The sequence below is a fragment of the Chondrus crispus genome, genomic scaffold (assembly GCF_000350225.1).
Source record: "Chondrus crispus Stackhouse genomic scaffold, scaffold_85, whole genome shotgun sequence".
NCBI lineage: Eukaryota > Rhodophyta > Florideophyceae > Gigartinales > Gigartinaceae > Chondrus > Chondrus crispus.
In genome coordinates this window covers 143,292-159,581 of record NW_005178764.1, presented here as the reverse complement: position 1 = coordinate 159,581, position 16,290 = coordinate 143,292, and the positions used below count along the sequence as shown (strand labels likewise).

The window sequence follows — 16,290 nt, the reverse complement described above, 5'->3', positions numbered from 1 at the left end:
TGGGGCGGGCAATGCCTCGACTGCAGCCACGTGTAAAACTGCGCCGGGCAGGAATTTTATTGAATTGCAAGGGTGGGCGGTGGGCCGATACAGAAAAGTTCATTTATTTCTCTAACATTATACTCTGTCTTTATTTTCACTAATCAAGGGGGGCCGATGCACAGGGGGGCCGATACTGTAGCACGAAATCGTCGGATATAAATTGGTTGGAAATTTACTTCTGGCACCGCCAGAAAGGTCGGTAGTCGTGCGCACGCAAAGGCGGGGCGATGGAGAAGGGGTTTCAGCAGGGGTGGTGTGCTTCGGTACCACTCCCCTGCTACCCTTTTCTTTTGGTCGCGAGTTCAATTCTGCATGAATACTGATAATAAATAAATAATTTGTTGAATTTTAAATAATGTTTAGATTAATACATAATTTGTAGATTTACACAATTTTAATTTTTGGCAGTGTCTCGCTGCCAAATCTCATGAAGATTCGAACGTTGAGACGTTCTTCGGGCAGTACACGGATCAAGAAAACGGACTTGGCAGTGAGCGGAGCAGCTCAAGACCCAACGATCGATTTTACAAGTCTGGGGACAATGGGGCTGCGAAAGGTGCGTCAACCAAGTCTTCTCGAAACGGCGCGCAAGCTGAGACTTCCTTCGTACTGTAAACTACCCCCTTTTCACTACGAAACGGAAATTATGGGTTGGTTCATCCCGCACGAACTCCAAACACTTGTAGTATAATGACCGGAGCGAGCGCGCGGAGGTCATCGTACGGCCGTATACGGTATACACGTGGGCGGCTGTGCCCACGTGTAGCGAGCGCGCGCGCATGCCGAGCGGTCGTAATCTGGCGCACGTGTACAGTAGTGCACGTGTCGTCCGAGCGGTAGTCTACGCGTGTTACGTGTGCGCGTTAGCACACGTGTCGTCCGTGCGGTAGTCTGTAAGCAACACGCGTGTACAGTAGTGCACACGTGTAGTAGCAGCGTCCGTGCGGTAGTAGCAATTATGGCGCTAGTTTTTTAATTGTGTACAGTACCCGGCACGCACTAGGCGGCAGGTGCTGTACTACTGTACTGGGACAGGTGTCCGAGACGTCCCTCTGGGGGGTTAAGACCTGGCACCCGTCCCCACCAGTAAACGGGGGCAAGCTCGCCCCCGTCCCTTTTGCGCCTACGTACGTCCGTTTTGGGTTGTCTGTCGCGCGCGCTGGCTTCTAACCCGTTACCGGTCGCTCCCGTTCACGCACCACGGGGCGACTGCGCGTAACCGACCAGTGAGCCACTCCCTTTTCGCGAGCTCGTCCGATCGGTTCAATTGGCGCGTCGCGTCCGCGTCGCGTGCTCCCTCGCTAAAGCCTCCGCCTCTCACCCAACCCAGGGCGGAGAGGAATTATCCCACATTTGGTACTCTTGTGGAGGGGATAACTCTCGAGGTTGAGCCGCACGCGTGGTCGCTCGATCGCGCGCAGAACCGTACGGACGGAAAGGGTTGAGAAATCACCGCGTCGATCGCGAAGCGTATTCGACGATGAACCGACCGGAAGAAGGGGGAGACTCCGCCTCCGGGCGTCTGAGCACCCGCAGTGGCAGTGGCGCACCGCGCCCCCGGGTGGAGAACCCGGAAGCCCTGCTGCGACCGCCACCGCGACCGGGCCGCACGCGAGCGTCCGCATCGGATGTTACGCCGGCCGTGTCGGCAGGCACCGAGAATCGCGTCCAATGGATGGTCGACGCGATTCAGCCGCGCATCCAGGCCTGGGTCGAGGAGTTCCTCGCTACGGAACTCCCCCAGGTAGCGCGCGTATGCCTCGACCGAACGGTGCCCGCGCTCGTGGACGCGCACGTACGCAGCGCGATACCACCGCTTTTGGACGAACTTCTACCCGCTCAAGTCCAATGCGAGGTGGTGACCGCGCTCACCACTGTGGATGAAGAATCCCCGTCCGGTACGGCTCTAAAGGGAGCGATCAGCTCCGCCGTGGCCAATCGTCTGGCCACGACCTTCGCCGGAGCAGGAGTCGACGCACGCGAGCAGCGCGACTCGACCGCTCCGGATCCTACGCTAACGCACGCTGAACCGATGGGCGCCGCACCCGGGATCGGTACAATGGCCCCTCACCCGGAGGGTAAGACCACTTACCTCCCACCAATTTATGGTGCTACAGGAGGGCCCACAGAAAATGGCCCTCCCGTACTCGCCGATACGGCTGGCCCCCGCGGGACAGAAAACCGCCTGGGGCGCTTGGCGACAGAAAAGCGACAGCCGTATCGGTCGAGCAGAAGAAGCGCACCCGGCGCTCAAGGCTACACCTCGGAGGGTACAGAAAACCCTTCCGAGGAAGAAGACACAAGACGTCGCCACAGGGCGACGCGCAAGAACCGCGACGGACGCTACGCGCGATACCGCGATGCCGGAGGGGTCGGTTACCCCTCCGATGATAACCGCGACGGACGCTACACGCGATACCGCGATGCCGGAGGGGTCGGTTACCCCTCCGATGATAACCGCGAAGGACGCTATACGCGATACCGCGATGCCGGAGGAGGTGGATACCCCTCCGATGACGAGGACACCGAGTCGGACGGATCGCGCAGAGGCGACCGCAGAGGTCGCAATGCGCGCGACCGACGTCGGTTCCGGCGAGAAGACTCCGATCCGCAGGGCTACAGTAGCCCCGGCGGAGAAGGAGACCGCCACCGCAGGGCAGAGACCGCCGGTCTGCCCCGAGGCGGGATCCGAAACGGCTGCCGGTGATCAGGCCGCTGAACGACCTGTTCACCAAGGCCGTCGACTACCGCACGTATAGGCTGGAAAATCGCGGCGCGCGCTACGACGCGAGTACCGCGCGGCGAGTTAACCGATATCGGAAGAAGTTGGACGTCCAGCTGAAAACCCACACATTCGGTGGTCAAGATCCAATCGCGGTGCTACGATTTCTCGCGCGCTTCAAGATGGCCTGCGACCACAATGGGGTCAGCGAAGGCGCGGCCGTATGGTGTTTCCAGTTTTATTTGACTGGGCAGGCTCACGCCTTGCTCCAGTCCAGGCTACACGGGAACACCATGGCGGTCGATGCGGAGCAGCGCGATATGCTCGAAACCTACGCGGAAGTTGTTAACTTTTTATTGCGCACGTACGCGACTGACGAAGTTATTTCCGAAGCGGTCGGTGATGTCACCTCCTTCCGTCAGAGCTCTAATATGACGGAGGAGGTGTACAGTAACCAGTTGTGGGACAAGGCGTTGCGCTGCGGAACCGTATTTTCGGACAGGCGCCTGAAGTCCCTTTTTGTTGAGGGACTTCTGCCAGCGACGTGCGCGCAGGTGCGGAATTATCTCGCGACACATCCGGGCGTGGACTACCAAGGGGTGGCACGCTACGCGCAAGCGATAGGCGAGACGCACCGCTCGGCTCGAAGACAGGCGACCTCGCTCGCGTCGCCTCAAGCACCGTCCGATTCCGTGAGAAGATTAACGCGCAACGCGCGGACAAGGCCCGTGCTGTCGGTCGAGTCCCTTTCTGAACTCCCGACAGCGCGCGGAACCGAAACGGAGGAGATACTGGCGGTGACGGACCAGTCGGCGACGCCGAGCTCGCTTAGCTCGCCGCCGACTAGCTACCATCCGTCACCTGCCTCGTCCCCGGCGGGCGCGCCGATGGCGCCCGCCCAACACGGTGACGCGCGCGCACATCCGTACGGAAGGCCAGTACAGAACCAGCGGGTCCGGTTCTTCAACCAAGGATTACCGGGACCCCCGCCGTGCCGGTTCTGTCTGGACTTGACCCACCGACAGGAGCAATGTCCTGTGGTGGCGGATAGCGCGCTGCGTTCGAAGCTTTTGCAGGCCCGCGAGGCCAATTATCAAAAGCTTCGGATCCGTCAAGGTCTCCGCCCGGGTTCGCCGTTCGAGCGCCAACCGCCGACCGCGTGGCGAAATTCGCGTGCGCAGGCTCCCACGGGCATCAACGTGGTCGAGCCGCGCGAGGCCGTCCAATCGGAAGAACCCGCGCTACCGCTGACGGACGAGGGGCCCGAGGACCTTGGGTTGACGGGGGAAGCCGGGGAGGACGCGTAGAGGCGTCGACGATCCTCCCCGTGCCAAGCCTCAATAAACAAGGCACCCCGTCGACCGCTTCGGTACGCGCGCCATCGCAGAGCCGAACGGACGAAGCGGCAATTTGCTTCTTCAAGAAGCAAAATTATAAGGTCACCGCAACGGTTGGACGACGACGCGCGATGATGCGCGCCATCACGCCGGTTCTAGATTCGGGTGCCGGCCCGAATCTAATCCACCTACGCTGTGTGGCAGAACCGTGGCGCGCTGCCATCCAGTCCGCGCGGAGCCCGCCGCTCATCGACGCTTCGAATAGGTCGATGAAGGCCCTCGGCGAGCTCAAACTGTACGTCCGGATTGGTGAGTTCGTCGCGCGCGTGCCGTTCTTGGTCGTCACCAACCTCGCGGTGGACTGTATCCTCGGGACCACGTTCCTGGATCGCCACGTGAAGGCGATCCTGCCACCGCAGAGGAACGTGCTGTTCCATCATGCGCCGTCCGTAGCGCTGACGGGAGTCACGCCCTCGAGGCACGACCGCAAGATGGCCTCGAGGGGACCGTCGCAGCAGCTCCCGCAGGAGGAAAATTCGGCCGACCGGAAGCGCGCGCAGTTCCCGACGAACGTACCGTCACGGAAAATTCGCGTGGTTAAGGGGGTCACGATACCCCCGATGACCCAAGCGATGGTACGCGTCGCAACACCGGTTGGGGGGCTTTGCTTCCTGCAAAACCACCCCAAAACGGCGCATAAGAATTTATGCCTGATGGCCCAGGGGGTCATGGACCTCTTCCCGGGCGAGCCGTTTACGGTGCTTGTTAGCAACTTCGGAAGCCGCGCGGCCCACGTCCCCAAGCATACCGTTGTTGGCCTCGCGTTGCCATCCCCCACACACATCCTGACACTTGGCGTGCCGGTCCCCGGAGAGGCCGACGCTAAGGAAGGGGGAGGGAACAAAAATAATTCCTCGACCGCTACGGAGGAACAGGCGCGACGCGAACAACCAGTTACGGACGAAGGCAGGATTAATTCCTCACCCGCGGGGGAATGTGCGCGACGAGAAGGACCCGTTACGGACGATGGCAGAATTAAATCCACCACCGCTACGGGAGGAGGCGCGCGACGAGAAGAACCGGAAACGGACGAAGCCCGCAGTGGCAATCTCGCTAACGCGGATGAGCGGACCGATACGGACGCGGAGAAGACCCGCTCGTGGGAAGAAGACGTCCATATTGGTGCAGAAGACAGTACCGTCCGGTCGGAAATTATGGACATGCTGTCCGAGTTCAAGGACATGTGGTCCGGCCACTTGGGTAAGATCGATGCTACGAAGCATCGCATCGAGCTGAAGCCCGGTGCGAAGCCGATCTACCAAGCACCCTACCGAGCCGGACCCATCGCGCGCGAGAAGGAGAAGAAGGAAATCGACCGCATGCTGCACGCGGGAGTCATCGAACCGACATCGGCCGAGTGGGCGAGCCCCGTGGTCTTCGTCCCTAAAAAGGACGGGACCATGCGGTTCTGCGTGGACTATCGCAAGCTAAACGCCGTTACGGTTCGCGACTCCTACCCACTACCGCGCATGGACGAATGTATCGACTCGCTCGGCGATGCCACTGTCTTTACCACGCTAGACTGTAATAGCGGGTATTGGCAGGTGGAGATCGCCGAGGAGGACCGCGATAAAACGACGTTCGCGTCGCATTCGGGCCTCTACCGTTTTCTACGCATGCCGTTCGGTCTCAAAAACGCGCCCGCGACATTTCAACGAGCGGTCGACATCATCCTGTCCCGCGTGAAATGGGAGACCGCGTTGGTCTACCTCGATGACGTCATTGTCTACTCGCGAACCGTTACGGAACATATGGCACACGTGCGCGAGGTACTACGGCTTCTACATACCGCGGGCGTGTCGCTAAAATTGGCGAAGTGCGCGTTTTTCGACACCTCCGTAACCTATCTCGGGCACGTCATTCGTCCGGGACGGTTGGAGGTGGAGCGACGCAACGTCATCGCGATCGAGCGCGCGCGCGCCTACGAACCAAACGGAACTGCAATCCTTTCTCGGGATGTGCAACGTGTACCGGCGGTTTGTGCAAGGATTCGCGAAGATCGCCGCGCCGCTGAATAAGAAGACCGGCAAGAATCAGCCCTACGAGTTCGAGATCTTAACCGATGCGGAATACGCGGCGTTTGAGGAATTGAAGCGGCGCCTCGTGTCGCCGCCAATCCTCGCGCTACCCCGCTACGGACGGAAATATACGCTGGACACCGACGCGTGCGGACACCAAGTGGGTTGCGCCCTTCTACAGGAGCAACCCGATGGAGGTACTCGACCGATCGGATATTGGAGTCGTGCGTTGACCGACGCGGAGCGCAACTATACGACTACCGAAAAGGAATGCTTGGCCGTAGTGTGGAGCATCCTCACCCTACGGCCGTACCTATACGGAAGCGCGTTCAACCTTCGCACGGATCACGAGGCCCTACGCTGGGTCCTCAATTTAGCGGACAGTTCCGGTCGGCTCGCTCGCTGGCGCCTGCGCTTGGCGGAGTACGACTACGAGGTACAGTACCGCCCAGGCGTCAAGCACCAACTCGCGGACGGCGTATCGCGCTTACGTACCGATGGAGGAGACACCGAACCGGTCGATGATGAGGTCCCGTGCTTCGCGGTCCAGTACGAAGAGGGCAGCGAGGCCCTCCTGGACAATGTGCACTGCGACCCGCCGCAAGACCGCCCGGACGGTTGTCACACGCTCGCGATAACTCCCGAGGAACGCGACGCTGCGTCCATCTCGGTTGAGGAATTTTTACGCGAACAAGCTGAGGACGCCTTCTGTCGCTTCGCCGCGGAAACCGTCGGGACGCCGAACTCGAAGTTCGACATCGACCGCTACGGATTTCTCGTGAGGACGTCCCCGCTGGACGGGACCCTGCAGCGCGTGGTACCGACTCGGTTGCGCCCCCGGGTACTGTACCTGGCACACCATCCGAGGTTGGCAGGTCACCCGGGAGCGACGCGTATGTACTACACCCTTCGCAGGGAGTACTACTGGCCACACATGGCCAGCGACGCGTTTTCGACCGTACGGAATTGCACCTCGTGTGCTGCGACCCGCGGGACGCTTGTCAAGAACCAAAAGGATCTCAAGCTGTTCCCAGCGGCGGGCCCCTTGGAGTTTGTCGCGATGGACCTCCTGGGGCCCCTACCCAAGACCGCGCACGGAAACCAACACGTGTGGGTAATTACCGACCGGTTCTCCAAGCTAACGCGCAGTATCCCGCTCCGGACCACAACCGCTTCGGTCGTCGCAAACGCGTTTTTAGACAACTGGGTCTACGTTTACGGAGCGCCGCGCTACGTACTAACCGACAATGGCCCCCAGTTCGCTGCGAAATTCTTCGACGCGGTATGCGCCCTCCTGGGGGTGCGGCATTATCTCACGACAGCCTACCACCCCCAGTCGAATGGGCAGACCGAACGGTTCAATCGCACGCTGGTGCAACGCCTCCGGCACTACGTGGAGGAGCACCAGCGCGATTGGGACGACTACGTGCAACCGCTGACCTTCGCGTACAATACGCAGGTCCACCGGTCGACGGAGACGACTCCGTTCGACCTGGTGTTAACGCGACCACCGTCCGGTTTGATTCTCCCCGGTACTGTGCCGCAGGACGCGGGGACCCATCGAGAGGACCCGCGGACCCCGGTGCAGTACAAGCGCGCCACGCTGCGCAAGCTTCGCGACGCTCTCAACCGCGCTCGGACGAAATTATCCGCATCGCAAAAGCGGTACAAGGACGATTTTGACAAGAAGGTCCGCTTCCGTCCGGTCGTTGTGGCGGGCGATTTTGTCTACGTTGATCGCCCGCCCCGCCCGTTGACAAGCGTCGAGCGACGCACGCGTGCGCAAGGTACGACCGGAACGGACGAGCTCTCTGTCAAACTTCTACCAAAGACAGAGGGTCCGTTTCGCGTGCGCTCCGCTACGGACACCACGGTCCTCATCGAGCAGGACGGTGTGGAGAACCGCGTGAGCATCGACCGCGTCACAAAAATGCCACGCGGGCCGGGGGACACTGTCGCCTCGGCCATTCCATCCGCATCGGACGCGCAAACTACAACGCCCCGCGCGGAATACGTCGTTGACCGCATCGTCGGACACCGTATGACCCGCGGCGGCACCGAGTACAAGGTTCGCTGGTACGGGTACGCCGCCTCCGACGATACCTACGAGCCCTCCGAGGGGCTCCCGCAACCTTTCATCGACCGATATTGGCGTACGCGCCAAGGACGGACAAGCGCGCTCGCGTAGCGCTTCTTCCGGCCTCGCATGGCCGAACCGCCAGGACGACCTCGCTCGCGCGCGTCGTGCACTACCGCCCGCACGTGCCAAAAGGAGAAGGCAAGGAACACCGCTAGTCGGCTCTGTTTACTGTGGGCGAAGCCCCTAATGGGCTACGCGAAAGGGGGCGACCAACGGGTCGGGGCTCAAGAACGACGCGTGCGGTTACCTGGCGGAGCCGCCGCGGCATCTTCGGGCGCGGGGCGCGAGGCCCCGACCGTAGCGGCAGGCATCGGCGGCGCCGCGAGACGTTGGCTGACGACCGCGAGGATGTCCTGCACGCCGCGGAGCTTCTCGTGATGCTCGACGCGCTCACGCTCCGCCGCGGTGGAGGCCTCTCGGAGCGCCGCGACGGTCGTCTCCAGCTGCTTGGCTTGGTGCATCCACTCGCGCGCCTGCAGCAGCGCCTGCTCAACCGACGAAGGAACTGTTGCCCCCTCGAAGGAGCAAGCGTACTGCAGGGCAGTGAACGCGGCCTCCTCACGGAGGCGCTCCGGGGAAGACCGGCCGGACGGTTGTGGAACTGGAGGAGGCGGCATCGGAACGGGACGATGATCGCCTTCGGTACCGGTCACCACGCTGATGTGTGGGGGGCTTGAGGTGGGGGCCGAAATTCCCACGACACCGGGGGGTTCTCTTAACCCCTTCGGCGAGTCGCTCTGGATCGAGGCCACGCGAGCGGACCCGCCGCGGGCCGGTACCGCGGTCTCGACGACGCTCCTCACCGCACCGGTTCCCGCATCGCGCGGCGGCGCGATATCGGCATCGGCAAGCAAGCCGCCCGTGTCACCCGCGTCGACCGTGTCGACTGCGCCGTCCACGTCGACCGCGACGGTCGCGTCCGCTGGACCGGGGGCCGCGCTGCCACCATCGGCACCGGTCTCTGCCTCGGCTCCGGCGGGCATCGGTAGGGTACACCGCTGGTTCCAGCTGAACCACGCGAAGTCCGGCCGGCCGCTCCAATCCATACCCTTGGTGAAGGCCAACAGCTGTGTCGCGTACGCCGCGTCAAACGCCGTACCCTCGAGGATCTCCGCGATACCGACCGAGCGGATTAAATCGATGAGCCCCGCCGAGAGGCGGAAGAGCAGGCCGCGCTCACCGAACGGTTCCTCGCGCCGCGCGAACAGCCGCGGGTCGGGACACTTCGTGAAGAACGGCAGTCCCTCGCGAGCGGCGTGCAAGAAGCACAGGAAGGCCAAGACCGCCCATTCGGAAAGCATGATCGCGTGCACCAAGACGCGCGTTCGCTCCGTTTCCGCGGATTCCGATCGGCCGAGCGGCAACCAATGCGCCGCCACGTACGCCATGACGCTCGGCGTCGGTACGCACAGGTACTCCGGCGCCTCGAACGTCGACCAGTTCGGCGGGAGCGCGGGGTACAGGCCACGCCGCGCGGGGCTGGGCACCGAGAAAAACTCGGTGCTGTGGCACATGTGGAAGAAATCGTCCACCCGGCGCCAGCGCAGCAGACTCTCGCGCGCTGCGTCCTCACCCCACCGCGCTCGGTTCGCAACGCTGTACCAGCTGTCAAAAGGCCGCGGAAAGGCCACCAAGCGGACGTCGGGCGCGAGGCCCTCGTAGCGGCGATACCGACCAAAGAGGTTCAGCAGCGAGATGTGGTACTTTTCCTCGCCCTCGCAGCGGACGTAGAGCAAGTCACTGCCCGCCGCGGCCGGCGTCCGACACGGAGCGTGACGCCACCGCGCCTTCCACGCGCCGGCGCGGTTCTCTTGCGCCACGGCACCGCGTCCGGACGGAGTCTTGATCGCGCGCACCATCGGAATGGCCGCGAACCTCGCCGCGTCCAGCAAGTTCCGCTGAACGTACTCCTCGACCGTAAGCGGAGGCTTGCGACCCGCAGCGCGTCGGCGTGCGCGCCGGCGGCGGTGGTCCATCGAGGACCCGGGCCACAGCGACCGTACGGAACCAACGCCGCTGCGCAGCCAGCCCGGGGTACTCGGGGCGGTGAATACCCGCCCCAGCGACGTTGTCGCTCCCCGTCCGGCCGGCGCAAGCGCTACGCTACTCGACGGCGCCGGCGCCGCGTACGGCGCCTCGGAAGCGGCCCTTGTGAGCGCCGTACCCGCAGCGGGCAGCGGCGACATGGGAGGCGGCGGCAGCTCCACGGGGAGCTCCGGGTCCGCCTCGACCATTCTTGGAGCCACGCCCACGAGGGGCAGCGGCGGGGACTGTGTTGCTTGGGCGCCTGGCGGTGGCGGAGCGACCGGTACGGGCGAATCAATTGGCGCTTGCGCGGGCCCCGCCACTCCAGGGGGCGGGTGCAGGCCGTCGCGAAGGCGTCGCCGCGGTTGGAAGGTGGGACCGACCGGCGTCGCTGCCGGAGCCCGAGGCGGGCTCAACGGCTGCCTGTACGCGCGCACAGCCGGCGTGTCGCAATGACCGTCCATCGGTTGGTTGAAGAGCTGCTGTAGGGGAATGTCGTCGTCGCTGTCGGAGGAGGTTTCGGAGTTCGCAGGGGAGTGCTGGGGAAGAGTTGGGGGGTCAGTATGGATCGCGTGGGGAGAATCGGAAGACGCGCTCTCCGAATCGGTCGAACTCGCGGCGTTATATACCGCCAGCTCGCTGACGAGCCAGGGGGCATGATCGTCCACACGGAGGGGCTTCTGTTCCCGCATCGTGCGCGATAGAAGGAAACGTCCGGAACGGACCCGCGCGCTCGAGTAGAGGGTCGCTACGGGGACGTAGCGAAAGCTAAGGGGGGAGGTCTGTAGTATAGTGACCGGAGCGAGCGCGCGGAGGTCATCGGACGGCCGTATACGGTATACACGTGGGCGGCTGTGCCCACGTGTAGCGAGCGCGCGCGCATGCCGAGCGGTCGTAATCTGGCGCACGTGTACAGTAGTGCACGTGTCGTCCGAGCGGTAGTCTACGCGTGTTACGTGTGTGCGTTAGCACACGTGTCGTCCGTGCGGTAGTCTGTAAGCAACACGCGTGTACAGTAGTGCACACGTGTAGTAGCAGCGTCCGTGCGGTAGTAGCAATTATGGCGCTAGTTTTTTAATTGTGTACAGTACCCGGCACGCACTAGGCGGCAGGTGCTGTACTACTGTACTGGGACAGGTGTCCGAGACGTCCCTCTGGGGGGTTAAGACCTGGCACCCGTCCCCACCAGTAAACGGGGGCAAGCTCGCCCCCGTCCCTTTTGCACCTACGTACGTCCGTTTTCGGTTGTCTGTCGCGCGCGCTGGCTTCTAACCCGTTACCGGTCGCTCCCGTTCACGCACCACGGGGCGACTGCGCATAACCGGCCAGTGAGCCACTCCCTTTTCGCGAGCTCGTCCGATCGGTTCAATTGGCGCGTCGCGTCCGCGCCGCGTGCTCCCTCGCTAAAGCCTCCGCCTCTCACCCAACCCAGGGCGGAGAGGAATTATCCCACAACACTCTCAAAACGCGCCTGGGTTTAAACAAAATTACCATTTACTACTGTGGTCCTCAGAAATTACTCAACATCATGTTGAGTAATTTCATGTCATGATGACTCTTCGACGGGACTTCTAAAGAACTGTCAACGGAGGACCGACGAGTCCTCCATGTAGGGCAAGGGTGCTGGGATAGCGGTTGTAGATACTGACTGCACTGAGGGTTGCGGCGCAGCATCAGATCAGATATCGATAAAACGGATTGTACCGCACTTTCGAGCCAAAACTAAAACTTGGATTGAATCCGCCATGCGGAGCCCATGAAGACCCATGTACACCAATGCCTGCATGAGCCCGCATTGAACATATCTGAATTGGTTTGGCCACCATTGCCCCATGCAGACATAGACTGGTGCATGGACGGTTCCATGGAACATGTTTGGTATTGCATAGGACCAGGCCTAAGCAAATCCCCATGCAAAAGTTATGATAACCGCTCCAATTGTGAGCATGGGCTTGCATGGTCTCTGCATAGGAAATTTTAGAAAATCAGAAATACAGACGTGCACTCGTGGTCCTATTCATGGACGTCAGCATGTCTTCCATGATCTCCTTCATTCCGGCTACGGCGCGAAGCACACGGGCCTCTGTTTCCTCAGGCCCGAGTCCGGGGCCCTGACTATAGCCGGCTCCCTCCCCGCTCCCGCGTCGGGGTTGGGACCTCAGGGACTGCGGGGCCTCAACACCGGCGCTGTGGGACTGTGGGGTCTCATACGTGAGCCCAGCCGGACGACTCTCCGTTGCATTGGTCACAGGACTGATTTCGCCCACTTGGTCTCCTTCCCTGCGATTCGAGCGGACTGCAGTGTTAAGTTCCGCACCTTCCTCGTCCCGGTCCTGACGATTGCGCGTCATGATGAGAAAAAACGCCCCTTGTTCCTAGCCTCTGCCAATCCAGGCAGACCGATCGCAAAGCTCCGCGATCTTACAAGCTTGTAATGTTGCGGCAATTCCTCCGCGAGATACTGAGCAACCTATGCCAACGAGAATCCACTCGTCTTCGTCTTTATTCTTCACAAGTCTGCTGCCTTCCCCTTCCCTATCTGCTCCAGGGACGGCTCTTCAGTAATCTATGCCCGGGGGCTGTCCTCTCTTTCCCCGACCTCTCCTGGCGCCCCCTTTCCCTTCAGCTTCCCTCTGCCCCAGTCCTGGCGCCCTCCTCCTGCTCCTTTCCTTTCACCCACACGGCCGGTGGCCTCCCCCGTCTTCTTGTCCCGGTCCAAGTTCCCTCGCAGCCACGGGTTTCCCTTCATTCTCCCTCTGTCTATCGCCGACAGTTCCCCACGCGCATGATCCCGCCACTTCTACTGCCTTTCGGTTAGTACGCCTCGGTTCCGGCCGTGTCCGCTTTGATTCGCCTTACGCGTGTCCACCTTGCCACCTGGCACCTGGGTTCATCCGTAACAGTATACTACTGTATAGGGATCTCAGCACCTTATGTGGGCTTTTTCCCAAATTCAAAACCGCATAAACATCCAGGCCATCAAACATATTGCAAGTACCTCTACGCAGAATATCGAAGAGAAGTGTGCAGGACAAGCGCTGTGTCCCTCATCCCTGGCTAGATGGGAGAAGAATGATTTGTAGATATCATGTCTTGGGTCTCACGGATAGATAAAGCGGAGCATGGACTGAACTGCTCATTCTCCATGCCATACCACAACACTCACCGTCGAGCTTCTATACCCAGCTTGTGCCATTGAGTATATATACAAACAGAAAGGCTCTAAACCGAGTCCTGGGCGTAAGTTCACTGCGGTAGCGTTATCAATCTTACGATGATGAGAGGAACTTCGAGTCGTTTGGTTCTAGCGCTGTTGACATGCATCATCCTGCAACGCTCTTTCTCCTTCACCATATTAGACGAGGAGACTCAAAGCGGGGGAAGTTATTCTGAGGACGACGCCCCCGGCTCATGGATATTCGACGCAACAAGCGACTGGATGTCACAGCTACCGGATGACACACCCTTGCACAAAGTCTCAATTCCAGGGACTCATGACACCGGTGCTTTGCACGGCGGAAGGATATGTGAAACTCAAAGGTGGACAGTCGCAGAACAGCTGCGCGCAGGCATAAGATTCTTGGACATTCGCTGCCGCAGAGACGGCACTTCCTTCGCGATACACCACGGTTTCTGTTTTCAGAAGATGTATTTTGAAGACGTGCTTCGAGACGTGTCCATGTTTCTAGCCTCATCCCCCGGGGAAACCATTTTGATGCGCGTCAAGGAAGAGTACATTCCAAGAGCAGGAAGCAGCTCATTGCAAGCAATTTGGGATTCATACATGGATGAATTCGGAACGCTCTTCGAGCAAAGCGCTCTTGCCGGGATCCCCACCCTCGGCAGCGTTAGGGGTTAGGTAGTCGTCCTCCGCGATGCGGCATTTGACAACATCGGTCTCCCTTACTCGGGACCGCACACGGACATCCAAGATGAGTTCATGGTTTACCGCAACAGACGGGACCACCCGTATGGGCCTGACACGGTTTCCCTCGGCCAGAAGAAGGCGTTCATTCCGGCATTCCTTACTAGCGCAGAAACTTCGTCCCAAATTACGCTCAACTACCTGTCAGGCACTCGTGGTATTTTGCCTGACCGGGTAGCGATGGAAACCAACCCGTTCGCATACAGCACAATTGGGTCGCTTTCAGCGCGCAAGATGTTGGGCGTGGTGATCATGGACTTCGCCGGTGAAAAGCTGTGCTACCGAATCGTGAAGAGCAATTTCATAAAAGGGAGCGTGGAGGCGGGGACGAAATGCGGCGGACGAAAATGGCGAGCGGTTCAGGGAAAGTCGTTTGTAGAATTCTCGGTGCCTCCGGCGGCGGCGGGGACGGTGTATACAATCACGAGCGGGGCGTACGCGCGGTTTGTATTCCCCAGGTGCTGGAGGGTGAAGTGGAGCGATATGAGGTTATCGTGCGAGGCGACGGGAGTGTGGGCGGCGCAAGGGACGGTGTCGGGGGACCGGTGGTGCAAAAGTTACAGACAGACGCAAGAGTATGTATCGGTTGGGAGTGCGTAGAGAGAGTTTCGGTGCAGAGTTGATAAGCACAGGGCAGGGGAGTGGTTGTACTCTACTTACTGTACATAAATTTCCGTACTGTACATAAATTTCCAATAGTGCAATAGTGCAACTTGGAGTAGTGCCTCCCTCGATATAGTGCTATAGCTAGAGCTCTGTCAGGGGTTATCATACTGGTTGCACGTATACACGTATATTTGTTTTAAAGCAATCAATGATATGTCTTTCTAACATTCCCAATTTGTAGGAAAAATGTGGCTTCTGTATAGTGCCACGCACGCAATAGTGCCAGATGTCGAGGTCTGTTCTGGTATGGCACTATATCGTGGGACCCCCTGTACTTTGGAATGTTACGATACTGTAAGGAATGGGTGGAATCGTGGAAGAAATTTCTACGGTGTCAAGTGCGGGAGGCGCATTATATTGGCCCATTGGTAGACCGTGCGTCTCCCCGTAAAAGGAAACAGTGCCGACTGGAGGAGGCGGTGTCGGAAACAGGAGCGCTGTGTGTATGGTGCTAAGCCTCGATAAGCGCGTACAGTACATTACACAGTGCCACACAGAGTGTATTTAGTGTGGCGTCTGTCTGTGGAGGCGACAAGAGCACGAGACTCGCGAGGAGCAAGCTGAGAGCAGCAAGCTGATCTCAGCTCTCAAGAGCAGCAAGCTAGGACAGAGTCAGGGAGTGTGGAAAAGGAGCAGCAGCTGAGTGCGTGTGTGCTCCACTCGGGCCCCGCACTTTTCGTCGCGCAAAGCTGTTTGCGAGCCTGTCCGTGTTCTGCCGGGGCGCTGCTCACGCGGGACCTCGCCTTCCAGTCATACCTTGCAGTCATGGCGGGTGACAGATTCAAGTACGGTACGACACAGTCTACAGTATGTACCAAGGGTACTGTAGCAGGCATGGCGGAGGGAAGGTGGGCGGCCCGCGTTCCCGGGGTTGCGCTTGAAAAAAAAAAGGAAAAACACACTAAACGAGGGCTTCGTTGGTTTGCGGACTGGGCGGCACGAGCGTGAGATGTGCCTCTTTGATCTGGGGGCGGTGAGCGCGTCGCGTCGCGCGTGAGACCCGCGGGTGGGTGTGACAGTGGGTCTACTTGTACCTCAATCAGATGTGCGGATGCCACCTTGCGGGACGCCTCAGGAAGGCAGTTCTGCCACGGAATTTGAGCAAAAGAAAAAAGGCGGGGAGGAGGCGTTGCGGCGAGCGCTTGCGGCGGCTACAGTGGGTGCGCGGGGAACGCACCTAGACTGGCCTGAGGGGCGCCGTGGTGCATGGGAGACGTCGTGGGTTGTTGCTCGTCGCGTCTGTCCGCCTGCCGCGACAATTAATCTTCCACGCCTTGTTCTATGTTCAAGGCGGAGGGGTGCGTGTGCGCGGGCGGCGTGCAGACTAATTTAGATACCCTGCTCGAGAAAGCGGC

At 60.3% G+C, this 16,290-nt stretch overlaps 1 protein-coding gene across 1 annotated transcript; it reads left to right on the top strand.

Annotated features, from left to right (window-relative positions):
• Positions 1–13,783: 13,783 nt before the first annotated feature.
• Positions 13,784–14,203, top strand: CHC_T00007789001 (hypothetical protein). Its single transcript, XM_005711510.1, has one exon. The coding sequence runs from the start codon at positions 13,784–13,786 to the stop codon at positions 14,201–14,203; it is 420 nt and encodes a 139-aa protein (XP_005711567.1).
• The last annotated feature ends 2,087 nt before the right edge of the window (positions 14,204–16,290 follow it).

Excerpts from the sequence above, each read along its gene's own strand:
- CHC_T00007789001 (XM_005711510.1), top strand. The coding sequence starts at position 13,784 with ATGTCACAGCTACCGGATGACACACCCTTGCACAAAGTCTCAATTCCA.